Genomic DNA, 25,929 nt, shown 5'->3' with positions numbered 1-25,929 from the left:
CTTCTTCATATCCTCGTGCATTTGAAGGAAGACCAGTTTGTCCCTTAAGGAATTATGTCAGATCCAGATTTACTTGTTGGTGACTAATAACTCAGAACGAAGTCTCAAAATGACAAAATCTTTTCCTACTTTAGCTTCGCATAAAGTTTTCGACTGTGGTAATCTTTTAGTATTTTTCTGCTATAAAAACTTGTTAAAGGCAGTCATCTCAGTTATAAAGCTCTTCCAATTCCTCTGGAACATAAATGGATGGTTATTTCAACTCAATGTATCATGCTTTTCCTGCTGAACATGTCTCAGAAAGGCAGGACCCACATCTAATTCATCTCTGACGAGCACTCATCACACAGTGCTCTGAGTGATGGCAGAGTGCTCGCTAAATATCTGAGTCTGCAAATAAGAATTCTCTGGCATTTTATGGGACTGTAGGCAAGTTCCATTCAAATAAAAAAACTACCACCAAAATGATATTTCTGTGGATCTGATGATATCCTGCTTTTGATGATTTCTTCCAGTGGATTATCACGAGTTTCAGAATAAATACACACCTTCTGTTAACATGGCATACAGGGCTCTGATCTGGCTCTTGTCTGTCTTGTCAGTCCTTTCTCTGGGTAGCCCGGGCTTCTGTTGGGGCAGGCGGCTCCATTTCCTTCAGTGTGCCATGCTCTGTCTCGTCTCTGTCTTTCTACAAGTTCTTTGCCTGCCTAGAGCACCAACCCCCGCACACCCAGCCCACAGACTTGATCTGTCCAACAGCTCCTGTTGTTGACATCCAGCACAGGCTTCCCCTCGGCACTCTGCACCAGAGTGTCTGGCTTCCACGTTCCGTCACACTCATCACGTTGGTTTATGACTTGAGGTAGCAGGCTTCTCCTGCCGAAGCCCCACTTAGAGCTCCATGAAGCCCAGGACTCTTTTCTCTGTGTCCACAGGGAAGAGTGCAGTGCCAGCAGACCCACAGTGAGTGCCAAATCAGTGATTTCTTGTGGAATAAATGAAGTTCAGTGGAAGCCCATGCTGTATCTCAGCTAATTATCTGCAAGCTAGACAGTCTTTCCTGTCTGTTCTTATGTGGTAGACCTGAGCCCTTCGCTGCTGGCACCTGCTCTGATGTTTGTTTCAACCTAATGATCGAAGTTGAGAATTCTGCCAGTAACTTTAGAAATGGAATATCTTAATAAGTCCTAAAGCTAAGAAGTATGTGTAGAGTGCCATGTCTCTGAGGAAGGGCCTTCCCTCCTCCCCTAGGCCTTGCTATGTAGGAAACACCTATTGGAGGCTGGGCACTGTGCTAGGTTACTCAGACACAGGGGATACACCTGTGAGCAGGACAGTCACGGCCCCTGTTTCAAGGCAGGTGGACAAGCGGAAATGGCAGGAAACCGTGATGGTGTTGTGGCCGGGAAGACTGTGCAGATGGAGGGTAGAAGCATGTCTCTCCTGTAAGACAGCTCCGGTATCATCTCCCCACTTCTGAAGCTGGGGGAATACAAGAAGGGATTCCATAGACAACGATATGACTTGATGGGTGGACATCATGGCTCAGCCTGGGTAGGAGAGAGAGTTGGGTGCCGGCAGGGAGGAGAGAGTTCCAGGCAGAGAGAGCAGTGTGTCCAAAGGCCTAGAGGCGAAGACTGGCCCTGCAGTTTGAGGAACTGAGAGTTCATAGAAGCCAGAGACGACCAGGCCAGGGCACACGTCCGGGCCTGCTAGGGTGGGCCCGGCCCTGTGCCTCTCACAGCCGGGGCCTCCCTGCCGCGCACAGCCCTCAGTCCCTGAAGAAGGCAGGGGAGGGGCTGGCTTCTGTCCTGAGCTGCGGCCTGAGGGGAGACATGGCGCAGACAGCATCTGCCCATCTGTTGTATGCTCTCACGCCACAACACCCGGATCAAAGAGCACAGCGCTGTGTCTAACTGGGATTGTAACCCCGAACAGACTCTTCAGGGTCAGCGGTGTGCTATCTGTTTCGTTCTGTGTTCAGTCCTTCTCCCCACCCCCCCGGCCCCCCGGTTTACACGAGGGCCTGCAAGTTCTCAAAACATGTTGCCCGTGAATGCCGTGAACGTACTTGGGAGTTAGCGCTCCCTGTTTCAAAAGGAAACTCAAACCTGTTCACAGTCTTTCAGTTGTTATCATGGCATCCCTTTGAGGTAGACTGAAATATGACCATTTCTCCTTGGCATCATGTCCTCGATTTGGGAGCAGCCACACCCACCTCAGGTCACCGTGCATCTCAGATAGCTGGTCAGCATTGAAACATGCTAATAACCATGACAGAGTGAGGCAGAGTGTTAAGTGTCCCGGGCCCGGCATGCTTTCCTGCCCCCAGAGGTGCGGCCACTGCAGGGATCTGACTGAGAAAGCCCGTGTCAGACCCGTGGGCGTTACTTCAGTGACGGTTCAGCTCCAGCACCGAAGAGCTGCGGGCTCAGGCCCCGCTCTGTAACCCGTGTTTTTGACCCTTGTGCCCTGAAGTGCTTTCCTATCCCCCAATGTAAAATATTGCTAGTTCTGATCCAAGATTTCCTAACACTGCTGCCTGACTGAAAGGAAAGCCCCACATCGAAACCGAAAGGCACCATCTACATACTGACTATTTGCTTTGCAGCTGGGGCCGGTGGACAGATATCCTTTCCCATGGACGCTACAAGCGTCAGCTCACCGAGCAGGACGTGGAAACCATCTGCAGAACCATCCTCGTGTACTGTCTCAATCATTACAAGGGGGATGAGAATATCAAAAGCTTCATCTGGGATTTGATCACGCCCACGGCGGACGGCCAGACGCGAGCCTTGGTCAATCACTCTGGTAGGTCTGCTTCATGCTCTCTGTACTGCAGGCTCGCAGAGAGCCACCCGGGACCCTTGTGACGCCATCTAGACCCCGGGTCTCTCTGCCACGAAGTCGACGTGTCTGAGTCCGACGTTGTAATTGGGGTTATAAAAAACTGCTATTTCTATTATTATTACTCCGATTCCAGGTTTATCTGCCCCAGTGCCACGGGGAAGGAAAGGAAAGAAGGTGAAAGCCCAGAGCACACACCCGGTGGTGCAGGATGCCGACTGGCTGGCGGGTTGTAATCCGGACGCCTTGTTCCAGGAGGACAGCTACAAGAAGCACCTGAAGCACCACTGTAACAAGTACGTTTTGAAAGGGTCTATATGACTGACCAGGAAACTGTGCTTCCTGGTTTTGTACGGCTTTGCTGTTTTTCTTGAAACGTGGTGCCGGCTCACACGACGGCATACCTTCAGATGACGGATTGTCTTTTTCTTTTTCTTTAGTGTGGTAGATACATAACACGGTCTTCCCATTTTAACCGTTTAAGTACACAACTCTTCGGTATTAATTACATTCAGAATGCTGGGTACCCCTCAGCACTGTCTGTACCCCAGTCCTTTTCACTGACCCCAGTGTAAACTCCGCTCCTATGAGACAGTCACTTGCCCTCCTCCCTCCCTGCCCCAGGGCCCTGGCAGATGCCCTTCTACTTTCTGTCTCCACGGATTTGCCTATTCTAGGTAACTCCTAAGTGGAATCATAGAATATTTGTCTGTGATGTCTGGCATAATGTTTCCAGAGGTCATCCAATTTGTGTCCTGTGCCAGAATTTCATTCCTTTTCGTGGCCGAATAATACTGCATTGTACATGTTTACCACATTTTGTTTATCCATTCATCTGTTGATGGGCACTTGGGTTGATGGACACCTTTTTTTGACTGTTCTGAGTAATGCTGCTATAAATGTTGCAGATAACTAAGTTGTAACCAAGATGTGTTAGAGAATGACTGTTTGCCTTGTATGACCCCACCTTCAGCTGACTACTTCCACGGGAGGGACTGGGGAGTTTACGTGGAATTTTTTGCTTAATCATACCTCAGTGGCTGGGTCCTTTTTTCTTACCTGTGAGCTTAGAATCCTGTTCCTTATCTTTATTTCCAGAACCTGATTATATGTAATTGAAGAATATTAAATCTGTATTTATTTCATTGCTGGGAGCTCTGTTAATTGTCCTCGTGTTAAACTGACAGCACGTGGCGAAGCTTCTTCCCTTGCCGTGACCGTGCATTTCTGAGAATCAGTAGCCTAGCCAGCACTGAACAGCTCCGCCACTTGTAGCTTCGTGGGGTCCTGGGCAAGTTCCTCGGCCTCTTTAAGACTCACTTGCCTTGTCAACCACCTAGAGCTCTGCAGCAAGACCTCAACTGGATGAAGCAGGATCTAAATCAGTGTGTATCTCTCCTAAAAAGTAGCAGCAAAAGTCTGAGCACATAGTAACTGGTGGTGTGGCAAGCACTTCGCATGCATTATCTGTGTGCCCTGCCTAAGATGAGTAGTGCTCTCTTATCCCCGTTTACCTCACGAGGAAGTGGAGACTCCGGCACTTACGGTCTCAGCTAGTTAGGAGGCAGAGCCAGGTTGGAAGTCGAGAACGGCTGAGGGCAGTGCCCTTGCTCTCAGAGACCCCCACCCACCTGGGAAGCCTGCCTGCCCCACGGGGTCATCCCAGGTCTCACGCAAAGTAACTCCTGGCTGGCAGTGTTGAATGGTTCTTACCCCTTTTTAAATATGGAAGTGCTTTCGGGGCCTGCCTTTGATCACTATCGCTAGATTTTGACTGACAAATTTTTTCCTTTTTGAGTCTTTAAAACCATTACCTCAAACCATTTTGGTGCCTCGGAAACTGTTTGTTGTTACTGCTGTGGCACGATAGTTCTCCCTAAAATCCTGCCCCACTTACAGCTGTTAGAAAACTTCTGTTTCCTGTGGTTTATGTGAACTTTGGGTCAATAGCCTTCTGGGTTCTGGATTCAGACAAACCGGAAGTGAAGTGGTTTGGTGTGGGAACAATGGCTCCTGCGCCTGGATCCCAGAGTGATGGGGGCGGGAGTTTTTAATTTCCCATTCTAATATCAGTAGCAGACTTTTTATAGAGTACTCTCCCTAATTAGTATGTGAGATGGAGCTAGTATGCTCCTCCCTGTGGTCTCAGGAGAAGACTGGCAAGGCTTGCCATCTCCTCTCTGGGACATCCATTTCTTCTTCCCATTGGATCATGCCCTGAGACTTCTCAGGATCTAAAGTGGGGAAATGGTTGATGACTGGTAAGAGAAAATGAAACCCAAATCAAGGGACCTCCTAGAAAATAGCTAGCCAGTTCTCTTCAAAAGTTTCAAGACACAAAGAGGAACTGTCTTAGGTTAAAGGAGATGAGGGGGTAGGACGGGGCAGTGCTATGTGTGGTCCTGAACTGGATACAGGTCCCGAAGGTGGTCACTAGTGGGATAGCCAATCAAATGTGAATGAGGTCTGGGGACTCGCTAGTAGTCTGGTCTGTCGGACTTACGAGTGCAAACTCCTTAGGGTCAGAGCCCACCTCCTGTCTGCTTTGTTATCCTGCTGGTACCACTGAGCTTGCCAGTTACACTGGTTTGAATTTTTTTCCTCTAGAAGAAAGGTGACATTCCTAGTTAGCTCATAAAAGGCTGTGCATAACTAAAATTCCTCCCAAAGAAGAAAACTGTATCTTTTGTCAAGAAAGGGAGAAAAACCATTCAGATCATTGCCACTATGCGGCATTTTGGTTAAAAAAAGAGAATCCAGGGGCGCCTGGGTGGCTCAGACCGTTAAGCGTCTGCCTTCGGCTCAGGTCACGATCTCAGGGTCCTGAGATCGAGCCCCGCGTCGGGCTCCCTGCTCAGTGGGGAGTCTGCTTCTCCCTCTTTCTCTGCTGTTCCCCCTGCTTGTGCTCTCTCTCTCTGTCAAAAATAAATAAAATCTTAAAAAAAAATAAAATAAAAAACAAACAAACAAAAAAAAGAATCCAGTCAAAGACAGGGGTATTTCCTTTGGAATTACCCATTCTGAGCATCCTCTATAAGGAGATCGTGGCTGATAAATTCTTCCCTAAACAGAGAAGAAGCAAGGTGCCAGCCATGGAGGCCCATACTGTTAGTTTTCTTTTGCCAGTTCAGTGTGGCACAGCCAATTTTTAATCTTATCAAAAGAAAAATCTTAAAAAATTAAAATGAAATACCCAAAATGACTGTTTACGCTGGAGCTTACTCAGATATTTACAGCCTCACCCTTTGTCCATCTAGAGCCCATGTTGCTCAAAAGCAGACACCGGGTGGGGAGGCAGGCATATCACGGGGTACCTTTTCACGTATGCGGGAGTAGTCTGTTTTGGGGAAGCTGCCCCTAGTTGTCGTTTTGACATTTTCAAGGACCCTTGCCATGTGCCGAGAGACACTGTGAGGTGGTGGAGTCAGAAGGCCTAATCCCAAGTGGTCCATGCTCAAGGTGACTCTGTGACCTTGGATATGTCACTGGGTCTTCTGTTACCCTCAGTTTTCATGTTTGTGAAGTGGGAATTATAACATGCCCCACTTCATCATAGGATTATTGTGACAATCAGATGAGCTAGTATACGCAAATGTGATCCATCAGCTGTAAAACATCCTCTAAGTGTGTGACGGGATGACCCAGCTAGGGAAGGGGCATTTAGTATTATCGTTTACTCATGGCCAAGGAAGTGAGTCTTCAGATATTCAGTCCTGAGTGCACAGCAGGGGCTGTCCAGCAGGAGATGCTAGACTCAGTCGACCTGGGCCTTTGGGATTTACCAGGTGAGCTTTACTGAAAGAATTAATTTTAAGCCATTGAGGAAATCCAAGTGATATTGAAAATCTGGTTCCTTGAATTCCATGGGTTTTTAGAAACGGATTCCTTGAAAATGACGAAGAACGTCAATGGATTGGACACATTTTAACCTCCTTTGTGTCGTTTTCTTATTTTTTAAGCTACAACCTAGGCTTCCAGGTAATACGGACTAGAAGGAATAAATGTTTAATACTCCTTAAGCGAGACAAGTGAGGACCCACCCCCTACCCCACCCCCATCACCATCTTCCTTTCTGCTCCTTGGAAGCAGAGTTGTATAATCTGAAAAACCTGACATTCCATATTGAGGGTTTATTGTAAGGTAGTAAAACCAGATTTTATATCTCGTTTATTCCTACAACTTCTGATGTGCTTCCAAAAATGGTATTAAGGCAGCAGCTGAGGAAATTTTATGAGATAATGAAGCAGAACAGTTAGTGAAAGCCATCTGCTCAGTTGTTTACAAACTTGCTTCAATACTTCAGAGGCAGTGGTAGGGTACGTGTCTAAACTTCACAAGCTGCACTAGGTAGAACTAAATGAAGTGCGCCTGGGCCGGGCTGAGCTCGGTCCCTCTCCGTGCAGCGTGAGCGGTTGCCAGGCAGGCCTGTTGGAAGCCAGCAGAAAGCACCACACAGAGGTGATTATGTGCCACCATCTGTCACGCTTCAAGCCCGCCGTACAGCATGGCTAATCAGCCTTGGCAGGATGATGGATGAGCAGCGGCAGCTGCCAAAAGCCACTGTTGGCAAACAGTCCTGAAGTGAAGAACTTTGTCCCCCCTCTGTCTTCCTCTCCAGGGTCCTGCTGCGTGTCCGCATGCTGTACTACCTAAGACAAGAAGTTATAGGAGACCAGGCAGATAAGATTTTAGAGGGTGCTGACTCAAGGTTAGTGCGCGTGCACACCACTCTGTACTTCCCTGTAATCACCCGGGCAGTTGGAAGACACCTTCATCAGCCGTTAGTGGCGCCTGTCCCTGTTTGCGCCCGGAGTGCGATTTTTACCTTGTGAGCGTGGGGAATGTGGAGGGGGCTGGGAAAAGCATGTTCGCGTGTATGCGGTCTGTAGAAAAAGGTGGGAACCACGTTACTGGCGCTCTGAGGTGACCTTTAAAATGGGACACTGTGTGCGGGAGTCCATTTCTGGCCAGGGTAGAAAGTGATGGGCTCACACCCTTTCTCTCAACCTTTGCTCAGTGCTCCCCACCATGCTCGGATCCGTGTTGCAGGAAGGGGGCACGCGAGCCTGTGTATCATGTTTGTGGCTACTGCGGATTCTTCTTTACCATTATGTGTGTTTTAAATGCTGTGTGAACGGTGTGTTTGCAGTGAAGCTGATGTGTGGATCCCTGAACCCTTCCATGCTGAAGTCCCCACAGACTGGTGGGACAAGGAGGCGGATAAGTCCCTCCTAATTGGAGTGTTCAAACACGGTAAGTGATGTTCCTGTTTGACCACATCTTGACTGTGTGGCTTTGTCACTAGCGCTCTTTGCATACCCTTTTCCAAAGTCATAATATTAATGAGGATAGTTCCAAAGGACTCTTGGCTTCCACCATTTTCCTGTACTAAAAATCTAATATGAACTGTAAATATCAGATGCTGTTTTTGAATGTTTGTTGAGGATTTGAGAAGAAAACATTTCTTTCTTGGCTGTAAATAAAACCCAAACCATATTTGTTTTAATAATAGCCAAGTTGTCCTATAGCTCTCCCTAAACTTTGCTTCTAGCACGGCTCCCCTTGCTGGCTCTGCCAACCCGTGTCAAAGTGGACGGTGGGCTTAACCTCTGCTATTAATCTGTACAAGTGCCTCCTGGGCTTTGTTCCAAGCAATATTTCACAAATGTCAGTGCTGAGAACTCACGGCTCCCCTGAGTGGGATGCAGCCTTGTTAACTTTGAAAGGCTGGGGATGCAGAACTGGCGTGATATATACAGTGAGCGATTCCTGATTATAATCCCAATTCTCTGGAGGTCGCGGAGGTATTCTCAGCAGCCCGGCCTGACTAAAGGGGAGAATGATGGCTTATAAAACCTCTCATGATTACAGTTTGGCTTGCGGCTCTGCGGCGGTTAGGAGCGGTGTGTTGTAGTACACGTCCTAATTGAATTGTGCTGTTGTGCTCTTCTGCCTCCGTGCTGCAGCCGCGTTTTGTGAGCTCAGCCTAAAAATCATTTTCCCGCAGTGCACTGTTGGGATCTGCCATTTTCCATCTAGTCAACTTGGGCAGTCAAAAAGCAAATTGCAGTTTGAAAACCATAGAGGGAACAGTGTCATCTTACTGACATGCATCATCCTAAACCTAATAAGACAGGTTTGCTGGCCTTACATAGACAGGGATTTTCAGCCAGCGGTGCACGTTCCTGCAGGACTGGGAGCCCGTTCGCAGGAGGACGGGGTGGACGCACAGTACCCTGCAGAGATCGTAAAGCAGCATTATGAACCCTTTTAAATGTCAAGCAAAATTAGATCTTGGGGAAAATAGGGTCAAAAATCTTCCCAGGCATCTTGCTTGCAGTTAGTTTGAATCTGTTTCTCTGTTCGTGTCTGTGGTCATTCAGATACCATCCCTGAACTGTAACTTGACCCCCAAAATCTGCCCCGTAGTGAGCATTCTGTGGAATGCTTCCCTAAAAACAAGGTTCCTAAACAATCGTCTCAGTTGAGAGCTGAACTTGGTGTATTGTGGCAGTGCTGTGATTTTTGTGAGTGACGGCCCTTTTGCTGTTTCTGTGCGTGTCCTCTGTGGGCTGGTGGGGACGGCGCAGGCTACGAGAAGTACAATTCCATGCGAGCTGACCCCGCGCTGTGCTTCCTGGAACGAGTTGGTATGCCCGATGCCAAGGCCATCGCTGCCGAGCAAAGAGGAACAGACATGCTAGCAGATGGCGGTGACGGGTAAGAAGGACATTTAAAAATTTTAATAAACTTTATGTCAGTGTCACATCTATTGGCAGGGTTCAGTCCTTACACTGCACTGTGCACTACGCTGCGTCTGATTTGAACTTGGGTGATGTTTCCCAGTGTAGTCTGTTTATGTATCGTAATGATTATTTAAACGCAATATATTACCTAGATCATCCCTGAAACTTGTTTGTTTTTTTCCAAATGATGACACTTCCCCCACCTGCCTCTTCCCCCATGGCTGCACGATTTAAATACTGATCGGGTTGCCTTTGATGTCAAACCCAGAATTAAAAGTAGCATCAGGCAGAGGATTAGTCATCCCCAAGCACCCCCACCCCCTCCAGTCTCTTGCTTATCTGTAAAATTTAAACTTTTTTTTTTTTTACAACTTTAATATAGGGGAGAATTTGATAGAGAAGATGAAGACCCAGAATATAAACCAACCAGGACGCCATTCAAGGATGAGATAGATGTAAGAACTTGAGTATATTGACTTTTACAGCACCATTAAAATATCATATGCCCATATAAGACTTGTTAAACTTTATAGATAATGGCCCTTTCTTTAAAAAGATAAAGCAAAACGAAACCCCAAATTAAAATAATTCTGTTTCTTGCTTTGCTTTCAAGGAATTTGCAAATTCTCCTCCAGAAGATAAAGAGGAATCCATGGAAATACGCACCACAGGTAAGGCTCCATCGGAGCCCACGGAGCAGAGCAAATGTGTGCTGTGCAGACATTATTCATGTACCTGCACTTTTGCTTCTTTATGACGATGGACTCTTCAAATGTTATTTCTTCTGTACTGACTCATTCCTTTTGTGAATAATTTTAAGTCTTGTTTATTGTGGGTTTTTCATTACATTGAATTTCTTTGATGAAATAACTACTTTGTGGATTAAGATAATTTGTATATATTTATATACCAGTAGGTGGAAACTTTTAAGCATCTTTAGAAATATATCTCGTGGGAGTAGGGCATTTGCTAGGTATCTGAAATATTGCAAGTTTATAGAATGCTGACCTTTTCCCTAATGTCAAATAATTAGCTACCAATTATGTGATTATGTTTTGTGCTCAAGATTATTATTCTAAGTACATTACAGGAGAGCATCCTTATATTGTAGTTCATGGCATAAAGTAGGTTCTAGGTTTCTTTACATAAAACTGATAAGTAAACTTGCTTCTTCCCGCTAAGGAGTTAAAAAAAAACTGTTTATAAGTTTCATACTAATATTATCCTTTATTTATATTTTAAAAATGAGAGCACTGAGATGCCCTTTCCCACACTGTCACTTGAATGTTAATGAGTCATCTTGTTTTGATGGAAAATCCTGTGTATTGCAAGATCACAGCTACACATTTCAGAAATCTTTTTTCCGCTTCCCTAGGCAAGCCCAGTGAGAGTGCTGCTGACTTAGGCCAACTCTACTGGCCCAACACCTCAACCCTGACTACCCGTCTGCGCCGGCTCATTACTGCCTATCAGCGCAGCTATAAAAGGCAACAAATGAGGCAAGAGGCTCTCATGAAGACTGACCGGCGGAGGCGGCGGCCCCGGGAGGAAGTGAGAGCGCTAGAAGCAGAAAGGGAAGCTATAATATCCGAGAAACGGCAAAAGTGAGTTTCTTCAGGGTTTTCCTCAGTTCCTGGGACAGGCCTCTCTCCTCTGCCCCTCTCGGCCGGCAAGAGGCAGGCATTACGTCCCAGACAGTGATCAAAGAAAGCCTCAGGACATCAAAGCCCCCTGTCTCTCGCCCCCAGAATAAGTACCGTGCGTTAAGTTTAGGGGAAGGGAGGAAAAGAATGAATAAGCTTTATGCCTGTTTACTCAAGTACAGCTCAAGCTAATGTCTTCTTGCTCATAGGTGGACAAGAAGAGAAGAGGCTGATTTTTACCGTGTGGTATCTACTTTTGGAGTTATTTTCGACCCCATGAAACAGCAGTTTGACTGGAACCAGTTTCGAGCCTTTGCCAGACTTGACAAAAAGTCTGATGAGAGTTTGGAGAAATACTTCAGTTGTTTTGTGGCCATGTGTAGGCGAGTGTGTCGAATGCCCGCTAAGCCAGATGATGGTAGGTTCTCTTTGTAACAAAAGTTCTATAGTAAAAGGCCCAGTACAGTGCAAAATAGAGCGTGAGCAATTGAGAGCATACTTAGGGTTTTCCCAAGTGAATACAATTGTTTTCATGTTACAGAACCACCTGACCTCTCCTCCATGATCGAGCCAATCACAGAAGAGCGTGCCTCTAGAACTCTCTACCGCATCGAGCTGCTGCGGAAAATACGCGAGCAGGTTCTTCATCACCCTCAGCTGGGAGAGAGGCTGAAGCTCTGCCAGCCGAGTTTGGATCTGCCGGAGTGGTGGGAATGTGGGAGGCATGACCGGGACTTGCTGGTTGGTGCTGCTAAACACGGGGTCAGTCGGACGGATTATCACATCCTCAACGACCCCGAGTTATCTTTCTTGGATGCACACAAAAACTTTGCTCAGAACAGAGGGGCAGGGAACATGCCCTCCCTGACCCCACTGGCCATTGGATTTGGCCAGACGCCTGCTGTCCTCTCATCTGCTCACGTTCAGGAAGAGAAGGCGACAGGACAAAGTGAAGGCAAAGCGGAAGAGTCTGGAAGCGCGGCCGCCCAAGAGAAAGCCGAGGGGAAGGAAGAGGAGGAAGAGACCGATGGCGGGGAGAAGGACAGTAAGCAGGGATGTGAGGCCGAGGCCAGCTCTGTAAAAAGTGAACTGAAAGGGATGGAGGTCAGTGCAGATACAGGGCCCAAGTCTATTTCAGAAAAAGGTTCTGAAGAGGATGAGGAAGAAAAGCTGGAGGATGATGATAAGTCAGAGGAATCTTCCCAGCCTGAAGGTAATGCTGCGCCATCCAGGCCTCTCTCCCCATTCCACCGCAGCGGCTGTTACAGGCCATGTTTTCCTGTCACGTGACAGGGGCTTTTGTTTATTTTTTAAGGGTAATTAGTGTACATTTTCTTCTGTGAATGGGTAATTTCAGGTTGTGCTCAGGTGTATGTTTTGCTCCCATGCCCCATATAAACACGGAATTTTGAACAACTTAAGCTCTCAGAAGAGGGTTATGGGCACGTTAACAATTTCCGGATTAAGAATAGGGGTTACCTTCCAGTACCTGGGTGTCTCAGTCGGTTAAGCGTCTGCCTTCAGCTCGGGTCATGGTCCCAGGCTCCTGGGATCGAGCCCCACATCGGGCTCCCTGCTCAGCGGGGAGCCTGCTTCTCCCTCTCCCACTGCCCCCTGGCTTGTGTTCCCTCTCTTGCTGTGTCTCTCTCTGACAAATAAATAAAATGTTAAAAAAAAAAAAAATAGGGATTAACTTTATAGTAGCAGTGTATTAAGAATTCCAAGTGATAAAAAAAAAAAAAAAAGAATTCCAAGTGATTTTAATTTGTCAATTAAATGTGAAGGAGAAGAGTCATTCACTGAATCAATACTGGTAATTATTTTAAAACAAATGATGCTTAATTTTCGTTTTAAGTCCGAAGTAAAAGTAGAAGCAGAATCTGAAAATAACCAGTTGTCTTTGTAAGTCGCAGTTAGGTTGCTGTTCCCGACACAGAGTAGAAATAAAGCCTCCTCTTGTACTGTTCCGCTGGAGCTGAGGCTTGCTACTCCGGCCAGTCGTTAGCCCTCTCTCCTGTGTGGAGGGACATTGTGTGGCGAGGCTCTTGAGTCAGAGACTTGGTTGTCATTCCGCCTCCTCTGAGATGTACATGCTCAACGTCAGATAGCTGGTGATGTCACCTACCTAAGCCCATCTGCTGCTTCATCCATAAAATGAGAATAACACCATCTGTATGAAGGGGCCATCACCAGCTTTAAACAACAAGATTGTAAGATGCCAAATGCCATCCTGGCCACATAGTAGGTTCTCAGTAAAATGGAGCTGGTTGATATTCAAATTTTTACCGTGTCCTCTCTAAACTTCTTTTCCAGTGATACTCTGTTGGGAGTAATGCACTTTAACTCATTTCTCAGCAGGAACTGTCTCCAGAGGGAAGAATTTTGATGAGGAAAGCAATGCTTCCATGAGCACCGCTAGGGATGAAACCCGAGATGGGTTCTACATGGAGGATGGAGACCCTTCAGTAGCTCAGCTCCTTCATGAAAGAACATTTGCCTTCTCATTTTGGCCTAAGGTTGGTGTTTTTTTTTTGTTATTTTGTTTTGTGGACCAAAAAAGAGTGGGGTACAGGAAATCATTCTAGTTTGATTTTTTCAGCTAATTTTAAGGTAAACTTTGACAGTGTACGAAGACTAGATTTTTCTCATGTTTTAAAATCTGTGCAGTACTTTTGTGATAGGATAGGAAAGGTAACATGAAGGAAAGATAGGAAGTAGAACGCTTTGTATGGCTCTTTGGCTCCTTGAAGTTTTTTAGGTTGGTAATTAATCACATTATCCATTACAGCATATGGATTGTTGTTTCCATAGACTCACCTTTTAGCAGAAGGAAATGTGTGGAGCTCTTTCTTTTTCTCTTTTTCTTTCTTTCTTTCTTAATTTTTTTCTATTGTGGTAAAAACCACGTAACATGAAATTTATGATCTTAACCAATTTTAAGTGTATAGTTCAGTAGTTTTAAATACATTCGTGTTATTGTAAAACAGATCTCCAGAACTTTTTTGTCTAGCATGACTGAAACTTTATACCTATTGAACAACTCCCTCTCCTCTCCCCTCAGCCTCCGGCCACCACCACTCTGCTTTCTGTTTCTGTGAATTTGATTACTTGTAGATACCTCATTGTATACATGGAATCTTGCAATATTTGCCCTTTTGGGACTCATTTATTTCACTTATTTTCAGCTTATCTTCAAGGTTTTATCCATATGGTAGCATGTGACGGGCTTTCCTTCTTTTTTAAGGCTGAATAGTATTCCATTGTATGTATATATCACATTTCCCTTATCCATTCATCTGTCCTTGGGACATTTGGGTTCCTTCGCCGCCTTGGCTTGTTATAGTGCTACTGTGGACATGGGTTACTAACATGTCTTTGAGATCCTGCTTTCAATTCTTTTGGATATATATCACATGGTGATTCTATTTTTAATTTTTTGAGGAGCCTCCATACTGTTTTCTGTAGCAATTACACCACTTACAATCCCACCAACCGTGCACAAGAGAAAATGTGTGGACTTTTTAAAATGTGTGTTTTAATTTTTTTTAAATCTAAAACAGAGCTTCCAGATTTAAAACATCTTCCCAGGTTCGGAAACCTATCATCTTCTCAAGTCGGGAGAGGTTGGGCTATGGGCCCATTTGCTCCAATACATTATGAAATAATTCTGAATGTAGTTATCTGTACCCAGAAGCAAATGGAAATTTTTGGCTAACTAGTGTAATTTTATAATAAATCCGTGTGTAATTAGGGTCTGTTTTTCAGGGTGGGGACATAATCATCCCAGTCACCATAACAGGGCTGTCTGGTTTAAAACAACACAAAAACAAGCTTCAGTTGACTCATCCCCAGGCTGCTTTTCAATAGTATTAGTTGTGTAAGAAACAATGTGAAATTTTTAGCTGCAGAGTGTATTCTTAAAGACCTTTTTTTCTCTGTATACCCTGTTATGCTGATCTCCCTTATTGAGTATAGAAGGGAGTTTCCCAGATCAGTCAAAAGGTCTGTCGTAGCAGACACTTTTAATCTATGGAAACTGGGCCTAAGAGCTGTAATTAGAAATTTTTAATGTACACGCTTCAGTGGAATTTGAAGTGATAATAGGTGGGGAATGCAAATGGACATTCATTAGGTGTTCCGAGGTTAGTGCCCATTTCGTAATGCTGAACTTTATTAATAGTGACGCTAATGATGTCCCACTTCCTGGGACAGACCGCGATCCAGCCAGTGGGTCTGAAGCACCAGAAGCTAAACGCCGGGTTCCATTGTTGTCTGCCGGTGTTCACCGACAGTTCTTTAACTTTTGAAGTATTTCAGAGGTGGCTATGTAATGTTTCCTGGTTTATGTGATCCAGTGTTTAAATTAGAAAAAGATTAGGCTTTCTGTGTTGGGGCCACCTTTAGGACCTTCCACCAGCACAGAGCAGTTTTTGCAGATTTTGTTTATTTACTCGCTTGTTTTTTTTTGTTTTCTTTTCACTTTTTGCCCACGGATTAACTTTTAAACCTCTTCTGCTCTTTAGCATCTTGATGGAAATATTTATCTGGTAATTTTCACCATGTCTTTATTACAGTTTTGTGCGACTTTTCTTCTCCCTCCAGGACCGAGTAATGATAAACCGATTAGACAACATCTGTGAAGCAGTGCTGAAGGGCAAATGGCCGGTAAACAGGCGCCAGATGTTTGATTTCCAGGGCCTCATCCCTGGTTACACGCCACCCACCATGGACAGCCCCCTGCAGAAGAGGAGCTTTGCCGAGCTCTCCATGGTCGGCCAGGCTAGCATCAGTGGGAGCGAGGACCTCACGACCTCTCCTCAGTTGTCAAAGGTACGTTTGCTGTGCTGTTGAAAGGCAAGCGCGCTAAACCGTCACTCAGTCTGGGAGCTCGCGGCTCACTGGTCCTCCTTGGAATTAAGATGGCTGCCGTTTCCTCAGCTCTCTTCAGCCATTATGAATGTTTAATTCCTGAAGCTTCTGTTTTTTCTTTCTGAAATCCAGCCCGTATGGCAGTTTGGGCTCATTATTTTATTGGGATTTTTCAATAGGAAGACGCCCTAAACCTCTCTGTCCCTCGCCAGCGGAGGAGGAGGAGGAGAAAAATTGAAATCGAGGCCGAAAGAGCAGCCAAGCGGCGGAACCTCATGGAAATGGTTGCCCAGCTGCGGGAGTCTCAGGTGGTCTCAGAAAATGGACAAGAAAAAGTTGTAGACTTATCAAAGGCCTCAAGAGAGGCAGCAAGCTCTACCTCAAATTTTTCATCTCTTACTTCAAAGTTTATCTTGCCTAATGTCTCGACACCGGTGTCCGATGCCTTTAAGACTCAAATGGAGCTGCTCCAGGCAGGCCTGTCACGCACACCCACAAGGCATCTGCTTAATGGCTCCCTGGTGGATGGAGAGCCTCCCATGAAGAGGAGGCGGGGAAGGAGGAAAAACGTGGAGGGTCTCGATCTGCTTTTCATGAGCCACAAACGGACGTCATTGAGTGCAGTAAGTTCAGGAGCTCACTTGCATTGTGTGTGCCCACGGTGGCAGCCAGAGCCCTGCCATTCTGACGACACTGGCCTGTGACCCTCAGTGACAGGGCAGGAAAGCCGGCCTCTTCCGCTAAAGAGATAGGACCACAGTGAACAGTCATGGTTCGGAGCTGAAAAATTGTGTTGAGCGCTGATACCGATCACTCGGCCTGAACCAAATGTAGTTTGAGGATTTATTCCTCCCAAGATACTGATATATTGATTACTCTCGGAAGACTAGCCCCAAACAAAAACATGTTCTTCTGAGCCTGTAATTGTTATCTCTGAGCTCCTGAGGCGGAAAAAGCTTCTGCTCTTAAAAATAATGTTGTTTGGAGCCTGGCATTTATTAGATTAGTGTAAATGTTTAGTTTCAGACTTAAGATTTGTGTTCATGTACAAAGCTAGTGATTGCTAACTACCTCCGTAACTGTAGCTGTTTTTAAAATCTCAACTGAATAAAGATCTGGGCTAGTTTAGGTTTGTATGAAATGTATGTGCCAATGGATTTTGACATTTCCTTTTTCAATTTAAAGGATATGAGTGCAGTGTAATCAAAATAACTGTCTTCCCTAATCTTCTTCAACCATGCCACCTAAAAATGCGCTGCCTACATAATGACAAGGGTTTTACCCCCAAAGAACCTGACTACATGTGGTCCCCTTTTAAAGGACACATGGTACAGGGTATCTTCAGCCTTATCGATTTGGAACCCGAGTCAGCATAATGGGGCTGGAGCTTGTTTGTGCACGAGCAGCCGGCGCTCCAGGAACGATGGGCCCTTTCCCTGCGGATCACAGTTTGGGAAACGGTGAAATTTGTAACTGAGAGGAGGGAGACGTTTGTTTTGATATTTTTTACTTTTTCCATCCCTAGTCTTATTGCTTATTTTCTATTTCTTGAAACCTCCAGTAAGTTTAATAACTTAAATAAGGGTAGTAAAAGGGGTGGTTGAGTTAAAGTTTAGAAATGACAAAATGGCATTCACTGGAATTTGCCCTGTGGTGGGATCTGATTGAAACAGAAGCATCTGGGTGATTAAAAGTTGATTTTCAAAATTTGTTACCATGCACCAGTCATCATAACGGTCATTTTTGTTGAGCATATGATTCCTTTTAGAATCTTATAAAAATACACCTCGTGATGGATCAGCTGTAACTGCTTGTTCTGTAAGTTAAAAACGCCATTTCTAGGTGTGTGGTCCCCAGTGTTGTATCACTTGTGATTAAGCCTCCACACTGAAACCACCAAAACCCATCAGACCACTTTGATAGACTTTGTTCCCTGAAATTCCTTCCTCCATAAGCATCAACAAGTTAGTGAGTTTCTGCATCTCCTGCCTTTGTTTACTCTTGAGTTTCATATACGAATCACAGCACATGTTTGTCTGTGGTCCAGGCCATCAGGAATTAACAGTGTGAGCCAGGCGCTATTTTCCTATTGTAATTATATATCCCATATTAAAGTTCAGGCTGACTTTATTCATTTCACACATTTTAAGTCATCCTGAAGAACTTGCTAATGTTTCTCTTTTTCTAAAGTCACATAAGTAACCCAGCCCAAAACTCCTAATAGATGTTAGTGGGTGTATTTTTAAGTTTTTGTTTGTTTTACTGTCAGATGTTAGAATTTAAGGATTACTCAGTTGGTATTGTGGATAGTTATGTGCCTACACATACAATACAAGGAAAATGCTGATGAATCTGTAGATAAACGAAATAGTGAAGAGGTATAAAGGTAAGCAATGTTACTCGTATGGAATAAGAAAAATCCTAAAATCTTGTATTATGTCAGTACTCAGACTGGAGACCGTTTTGCGTTGCCATGAAAAATAAGGATGCAGTCATCATACACTCAGCAACATGGTGGAAGTCGTCCCTTTGTGTGCTGGCCCCACCCCCAAGTACAGGGATGTGAAGAATAAGGGCCTAACAAGTGCTTGCACTGGAGAACTCAGTGTTGAAGATGAGTGACAAATAGCAATGTATCATAGCTGTGAGGCATGCCTGGAATACTTCGTATGCCCAAAGGAAGAATGGGAATGGAGGGAAGAGGATATGGGGAGACAAAGATGAGGAAGTTTCCTTAGTCATGGCCATACTTTGGTTGTTTTGAAGATTGTGTAGGAGTTGGTCATTTGAAGAGGTTGCAGGGAGAACGTGCAAAGGGACTGAGGGAGCCTTCCATGTTTGATGAACTGAAAGTCATTGGCAGCAGGGGAATCTGATGAGGAGGTGAGGTTCAACAGAAGTGGGCTCGGATACAAGATAGGATATAAATCAGGGAGGGCCTTGATTGCCATCTTAAAGAACTTGGATTTTATCCTGAAGGTGAGGGGGATTCATTTATCAAAACAGTTTATTTTGTTTTGACCCAGGAAGAATGCATTTTAGAAACCTGACTCTGATATAGCAGTGGGGAAGTCAGAGTCAAGAAGGGTGGAACTAGAATCAGGGAGACCATTTAGAACACCGCAGTGACGTGGGGCGGGGGCGGTGATAAAGGCCTGAACCAAAGTTGGAGCAGTAGGAATGGACAGATGGGCTGCCATAAAAGATGTCTGGAGGTTGGAGTAACAACGTGAGGGCCACTGGCTGGACCATGGTAGAGGCTGGACTTCAGATAGACGTATTTTCAGGGTTGCCACACGGACCTGCCACAAAATGTTGTACTCCCGATAAAATTGTGTGGTTCAGAGAGTGCTGTGTACAAGTTGGCCTGTGGGAACATTCCTTTAATTATAATTTCTTTAATGATGTTTTCCCAAGAGCCCCAAGAGAGATTGAGAGGCTATCTTTCATGCATGCGAAGCTCAGACTACACTGCCCATGCCCTAGTGACTGGCTTAAGATCTCAAACATGGAGCGTTGATGGATTGTGAATTTCCTACCTAATTACTAATTCTACAGTGTGGAGAAGGATATTAAAGTTTCATCTTCTAATTTAATAGCTGTTCCAAAACTGACATTGTTTCAAGTAACTTTTTTCCCTTTTTGGTCAAAGATCCATTATGCTAGGGTAGGGTTTTCTTGAGATAAGACATTTTTGGAATCTCTTTTCATAAGAGAAGAATTGAGACCCTTGTCAACTTTCTGCAGGAGGATGCTGAGGTGACCAAAGCTTTTGAAGAAGATATAGAGACCCCACCTACAAGAAACATTCCTTCTCCTGGACAGCTGGACCCAGACACTCGGATCCCTGTGATAAATCTTGAAGACGGGACTAGGCTGGTGGGGGAGGACGCTCCTAAAAATAAGGATTTAGTTGAATGGCTGAAGCTGCATCCTACTTACACTGTTGATATGCCAAGTTATGTACCAGTAAGTACTACAGAGTTTAGTCGGGAGGAGTCCTGCGAGGACAGCCCTCGCAATTCGCCTGTACAACATAGAGATCCCTGGTCCCTCCGCCGTTGCTTGAATGTCTCCTCATCGCGAACGTTTTCAGTTTCTGTCGCTGTGTATTTTACCTTAGAGTAACCAACTTCAGGGCTGACGGGCAACCTTGTAGTTATTTGAAGATGCCTGTTATGCACTTTCTTACTTTTTCCTTCCACCAAATAGACAAGATTTCTTCAGTTATTCTTTACATGGCCTGGTTTTCAGGTGGTCTCATTATGGGGATGACACTCATGAATGCACTTTAATTGGCCTGCAGACCAGATCTGACCAGCACAGAATACTATGAAGCTGTTACTTGCAGAAATTTGACTAGCTAATACAGCCCAGGACTTCGTTAGCCTCTTTTTTTTTTTTTTTTTAACAACTAATACTTATGCCTTACATTAAATAGTATCTCCAGATGATTTGTCACATGAACTGCTTGCTAGCTGGCCATGCAAATCTTTTACTCCCTATATGCTTAGTGACTGGTTTTTTTTTGTTTTTTTTTTTTTAATGTTTATTTGTCAGAGAGAGCACAAGCAGGGGGAGCGGCAGGCAGAGGGAGAAGCAGACCCCCCGCTGAGCAGGGAGCCCGATGCGGGACTCGATCCCAGGACTCTGGGATCATGACCTGAGCTGAAGGCAGTCGCTCAACCGACTGAGCCACCCAGGCGTCCCTTAGTGACTGGTTTTTTAAAAACTTAAGTATAGGGGGCACCTGAGTGGCTCAGTCGGTGAAGCGTCTGCCTTCGGCTCAGGTCGTGATGCCAGGGTCCTGGGATCGAGTCCTGAGTAGGGCTCCCTGCTCAACAGAGCGTCTGCATCTCCCTCCCTCCCTCTTTCTCTCTCTCCCTCTCCCCCTGCTTGTGCACGCACTCTCTCTCTCTGTCAAATAAATAAATATATACCTTTAAAAAAAATAATAAACACCTTAAGTGTAGGATTTCACATTTTATTTTGTTGAGTTCAGCTTGAGTTGAGTCCTTGCCGCTCAGAACGCTCCCTCCTGCACAGGTCTTTTTACCCCTTGGGTTGCCTCTCAGGTACAGTCTGTCATAGATGTGATGTCATCTCTGTGTTTGTCCAAGTCACAGTAGAAATTAGCAAAGGTACTTGAGAAAGTTTCCTTTAAAAATACCGTGACTTGAAAATAAATAAATAAATAAATAAAAATACCATGACTTGGTTAAAAAAGATAAAAAAATAAAAATACCGTGAATTTGTTAAACATTGGAAGAAAAGACTTTAAGTGGGGTTATTGGTAGACAAAGGGAAAAGCGAATTCTCAGCTGACATGATCATTTAGTTCCTTAATGTACAAAGAGAAAAATAGGAGTTTTTCCTTTTAAAGAAAAGTATGGTTTCTAATAACTAAAATGATTGCTGAAATTTCTATAGTAGTTAAAAATGGCTTGACTGAGGGTGCCTGGCTGGCTCAGTCAGTGGAGTGTGTGACTCTGGATCTCTGGGTCGTGAGTTCGAGCCCCACGGGTTGGGTGTAGAGATTACTTGGGGGAAAAAAAAAAGACTATGTTCTCTTTGTCAATTATGCAGGAAAGAATAATTACTAAATACCATTTTACTAAATACATATCTTGGGTTTTTTTGCAGAAGAATGCGGATGTGCTGTTTTCCTCATTTCAGAAACCGAAACAGAAACGACATAGATGTCGAAACCCTAACAAATTGGATATAAACACTTTGACAGGAGAAGAAAGGGTGCCTGTTGTCAATAAACGAAATGGAAAGAAGGTGAATGTTTGGGAAAGGGAATTGATCTCCATGTGATTTCTTACCCCAGAAAGAAACATTTTATCCTGACATCTTTTTAAGGAAAAACAATCATGTTTTTCCAGGATATCTGTATATGATACGTGTGTGTATATATAGGTGGGGCGGGGGGGCAGGGGGGAATGTATGTGCTTTTAGATCATTTTCTAAATGCCTCTCTCCCCAGATGGGTGGAGCTATGGCACCTCCAATGAAGGACCTGCCCAGGTGGCTGGAAGAGAACCCTGAATTTGCAGTTGCTCCGGACTGGACTGAGATAGTGAAGCAGTCTGTAAGTACATGCCACACTTCTGTCAGGACAGGTGTTTATACAAAACCGTTGTCCTGAGCCTTTCTTTCTTTTCTGTTGACCATGGATTATTTGATTATAACTTATCTTTAGCTTAAAGGAACTGATGTGTAATACATCCTCATTTCTTATATGAGTACATCATTAATCCAAAGTGGATTCGTTGGACGGCTCTGATTTTAAAGGATTGTATAGAAATATATGTTCATAGTCTCGTTAAGAGCCCACCTGTGGGATGGAATTCATGGCGGTTGAGATCATTAAGATTATTGTTTTTTTTATAAAGCATACAGCAGTTTTGCCTGAAATTTTTTCCCTCTTTAACGTCTTTTTAAGATTAATTTGTCAGTGTCTTGATTTCTTCTTGTTTATTTTTTTTAAAATATACAATAAGATTTCTTATTTTTCTTTTGTGTACAGTTCTATCAGTCTTTTTTTTTTTTTAAAGATTTTATTTATTTATTTGAGAGAGAGAATGAGATAGAGCATGAGAAGGGGGAGGGTCAGAGGGAGAAGCAGACTCCCCGCTGAGCAGGGAGCCCGATGCGGGACTCGATCCCGGGACTCCGGGATCATGACCTGAGCCGAAGGCAGTCGCTTAACCAGCTGAGCCACCCAGGCGCCCCAGTTCTATCAGTCTTAACACATGTAATTTCTTGAACCACCACCACAACCAAAATACAGACCGGTCCATCACCTTCCCCCACTTCCGAGTTCCCTTGTATTACTCTCCCCCACCCCCACCCCCACCCCCACCCCCGGCCCCTGGCAGCTGCTGATCTGTTCTGCATCCCAAGTTTTGTCTTTTTGAGGACGTCCTATAAGCAGAAGCATAAATGCTATAACCTTTTTAAGATGACTTCATATTGAGATTTATCCAAGTGGGTTGCACATGTCCGCAGTTTGTTCCTTCTTACTGCTGAGCGTCCCTCCAGTGCGTGTGCGTGCCCCTGGGTGTGGTTATCCATCACCCAGAGAAGGACAGCTGGGCGGTTTCCAGACTTGGGCAAATAGGAGTACAGCTGCTAAAAACATTTGTTTTGGGGTGATCGTAGTTTTTGTCTCTCCAGGGTAGATATTAAGATGTAATTTTAGTTAATGTTCCACATACTTTTCAACTTGCTCGTGATGTATTATTTCTCGAGTTAGTTATGGATGCTGATAACTTGACATCTCTTCCTCACCGGTAGAGTAGCCTGTAACAGTTTTTCTGCAATTCTGCATAATACAGTGAGTTCACGTGGTGCTAAAATATAGAAGTTTTGCTTTCCTAAGTCTGGCCAGCACGCTTAATTTAGAAGGGAAAAAGTTGCTGATGTACTTGCACCCAGAACGTCTGTTTTCAGTGCGTCACGAGGGCCCGCCCGGAAATTAAGTTTTGGCCAGCCGCGTTTATAGCCACTGTTTGCCTGTCCGTTTGCTGCAGGGTTTTGTTCCCGAGTCCATGTTTGACCGCCTTCTCACCGGCCCCGTGGTGCGGGGGGAAGGAGCGAGCAGGCGAGGACGAAGGCCCAAGAGTGAGATCGCCCGGGCGGCGGCGGCGGCCGCGGCGGCGGCCTCCACGTCAGGCATCAACCCTCTGTTGGTGAACAGCCTGTTTGCTGGAATGGACCTCACGAGCCTTCAGAACCTCCAGAACCTGCAGTCTCTGCAGCTGGCGGGGCTCATGGGCTTTCCTCCGGGACTGGCCACGGCGGCCGCCGCCGGAGGCGACGCTAAGAACCCCGCGGCCGTGCTGCCGCTGATGCTGCCGGGCATGGCGGGCCTGCCCAACGTGTTCGGCCTGGGCGGGCTGCTCAACAGCCCGCTCTCCGCCGCCGCTGCTGGCAACGCCTCGGCTGCTTCGGGCCCGGGAGAGCCGGAAGACGGCACTTCCAAAGCCGAGGAGAAAGGCAACGAGAACGAGGACGAGAACAAAGACTCCGAGAAAAGCACAGACGCTGTTTCGGCTACTGACTCTGCGAATGGATCTGTTGGTGCTGCTACTGCCCCGGCCGGATTGCCCTCCAACCCGCTCGCCTTCAACCCCTTCCTCCTGTCCACCATGGCGCCAGGCCTCTTCTACCCATCCATGTTTCTACCTCCGGGACTGGGGGGATTGACACTGCCTGGGTTCCCCGCGTTAGCAGGACTCCAGAACGCCGTGGGCGCCGGCGAAGAAAAGGCCCCCGACAAGGCCGAGGGGGCCGCCTTCCAGGAGGAGGAGCACCTGGAAGGCAGCGACGCCGAGGAGAACCTGGACAAGACTGCGGAGTCCTCCATCTTCGAAGACGAAATAGCACAGGGTGAAGAGCTGGACTCGCTTGACGGGGGGGACGAACTAGAAAACAATGAAAATGATGAATAACCAGTACCAGTTCCAGTTCAAGTGTTTAAAACTTTTGACAAGTGGTAGTCCTACTGTTTACACTCACAGTTAATGTTCATACCTAGTTTTATAAGCTGTTCTGTAACATAGTGTAGCAAAAAAAGAAAAAAAAAAGAAGTCCAAGTCATGTTATACAGGTGTGTCAAAAGGTATCTTGGTCATTAAGTATTGTGCAGTGCATTATTTATTATCCCTAGGAGAGATGAAATTTGAGAGGTGATCATGTCTTTTTAAGGAAACTTACATAATGCTCTGCTTTTTTTTTTTTTTTTTTTCCTTTTGGTACCATCGGTATTATAATAAAGAGCAATTTGTAACTGAGTGGCACTAATGGAAGGAAGTGCTGCTCAAAGGAAGTATGAAGTTATATATTTAATTTTTTAATTTTAATTTTTTTGCTGTGAAGGTCAAGATGAAATTTACCGTACATATCATACTTGCTCATTGGTTTCCCTTTTGACCGTATGGGGGTTCCCACACTTGCGCGTCCACACACATCCATACACTCTGACAATCCCCACGTTAGTGTGAACGTCTCTGTCCCGAGGCGCAGCAATAATAAGGCAGCTGTTGAATGTGAAGGGTCCCTTTGGAAATTAACCTACCGGGAGGGTTCTTGCCAGACAGAACTACAGTTCCATTGTCTCGTGGTCTTGTAATGCACTGGTATAAGCAAAATAAATAGGTGAATAAATAAAGAGTGAGAGAAGAGAGAATCAGGTACCTTTTTAAATTAAAGGACTTTGTTACTTTAGCCACAAAGCTAAAACAGCATTACCTCAGCTCTAAACTAGCCTTGAAGTTTACAGACATGACTTTGTAAATGTATTGTTTTTCTTTGTTGTGATGTCCTTTTATTTTTTTCTTTGAAAACTGCTATCATGTAAGATAAAATGTAAATTGCTGCCAACTGTAGTAATGATGCTTTTAATAAAAGTGACCCATGATATGCAGAGATGTAATTATAGAATGTAGTATGTAGGGGAACTGGTGTTCACTCTATTTTTTGTATTCGCAATAGATGCAAATACAGCATTCTGGCCTTTGTACAGTTTCTTGATATATCCTCTTATGCTAGATTAGCTGTTAGTAATAGGCTAAACTGATTGTCTTCGGACTAGACAGGAAGAAAAACCTTAAATTACCTTCACATAATTCCACTCCAGATATCTGCACAGAACCACACACAAAAACCTCCTATTACTCCCTCAAAAGGGCATCTGAGACTGAGAATACTTTAAAATGTGTGCAGCGTCTGATAATGTGGTACACTAAAGAACAAAAGGGCAAAGAAAAATGAGGCTTTAATAGGCAGAATATCTAGGTCATTTATCCTTGGTTAAT

The 25,929-nt window shown here is 45.1% G+C and overlaps 1 protein-coding gene across 7 annotated transcripts in view; it reads left to right on the top strand.

Moving 5' to 3' along the window:
- CHD7 (chromodomain helicase DNA binding protein 7) overlaps positions 1-25,639 on the top strand; it is a 188,773-nt gene extending 163,134 nt beyond the window's left edge. For 5 of the 7 annotated variants that reach the window (XM_064588285.1, XM_045896500.3, XM_045896505.3 and 2 more), the window contains 17 exons: positions 2,612-2,811; positions 2,984-3,143; positions 7,466-7,555; positions 7,997-8,100; positions 9,438-9,567; positions 9,976-10,048; positions 10,207-10,264; positions 10,969-11,197; positions 11,446-11,654; positions 11,778-12,449; positions 13,592-13,752; positions 15,839-16,066; positions 16,285-16,728; positions 19,853-20,074; positions 21,749-21,889; positions 22,095-22,199; positions 23,644-25,639. In XM_064588285.1, coding sequence (XP_064444355.1) covers positions 2,612-2,811; positions 2,984-3,143; positions 7,466-7,555; positions 7,997-8,100; positions 9,438-9,567; positions 9,976-10,048; positions 10,207-10,264; positions 10,969-11,197; positions 11,446-11,654; positions 11,778-12,449; positions 13,592-13,752; positions 15,839-16,066; positions 16,285-16,728; positions 19,853-20,074; positions 21,749-21,889; positions 22,095-22,199; positions 23,644-24,564 — 4,147 coding nt within the window. In that variant the 3' untranslated portion in view covers positions 24,565-25,639. Of the gene's footprint in view, positions 1-2,611; positions 2,812-2,983; positions 3,144-7,465; positions 7,556-7,996; positions 8,101-9,437; positions 9,568-9,975; positions 10,049-10,206; positions 10,265-10,968; positions 11,198-11,445; positions 11,655-11,777; positions 12,450-13,591; positions 13,753-15,838; positions 16,067-16,284; positions 16,729-18,548; positions 19,809-19,852; positions 20,075-21,748; positions 21,890-22,094; positions 22,200-23,643 lie in introns of those variants that run through there. The other 2 variants (XM_045896506.3, XM_045896507.3) reach the window with 2 other exon arrangements.
- Positions 25,640-25,929: the final 290 nt, after the last annotated feature.

Source organism: Mirounga angustirostris, unplaced genomic scaffold, assembly GCF_029215605.1.
Source record: "Mirounga angustirostris isolate CCGP_5_RB_7025 unplaced genomic scaffold, mMirAng1.0.hap1 SCAF_4, whole genome shotgun sequence".
NCBI lineage: Eukaryota > Metazoa > Chordata > Mammalia > Carnivora > Phocidae > Mirounga > Mirounga angustirostris.
This window is presented reverse-complemented; position numbering and strand designations above follow the sequence as displayed.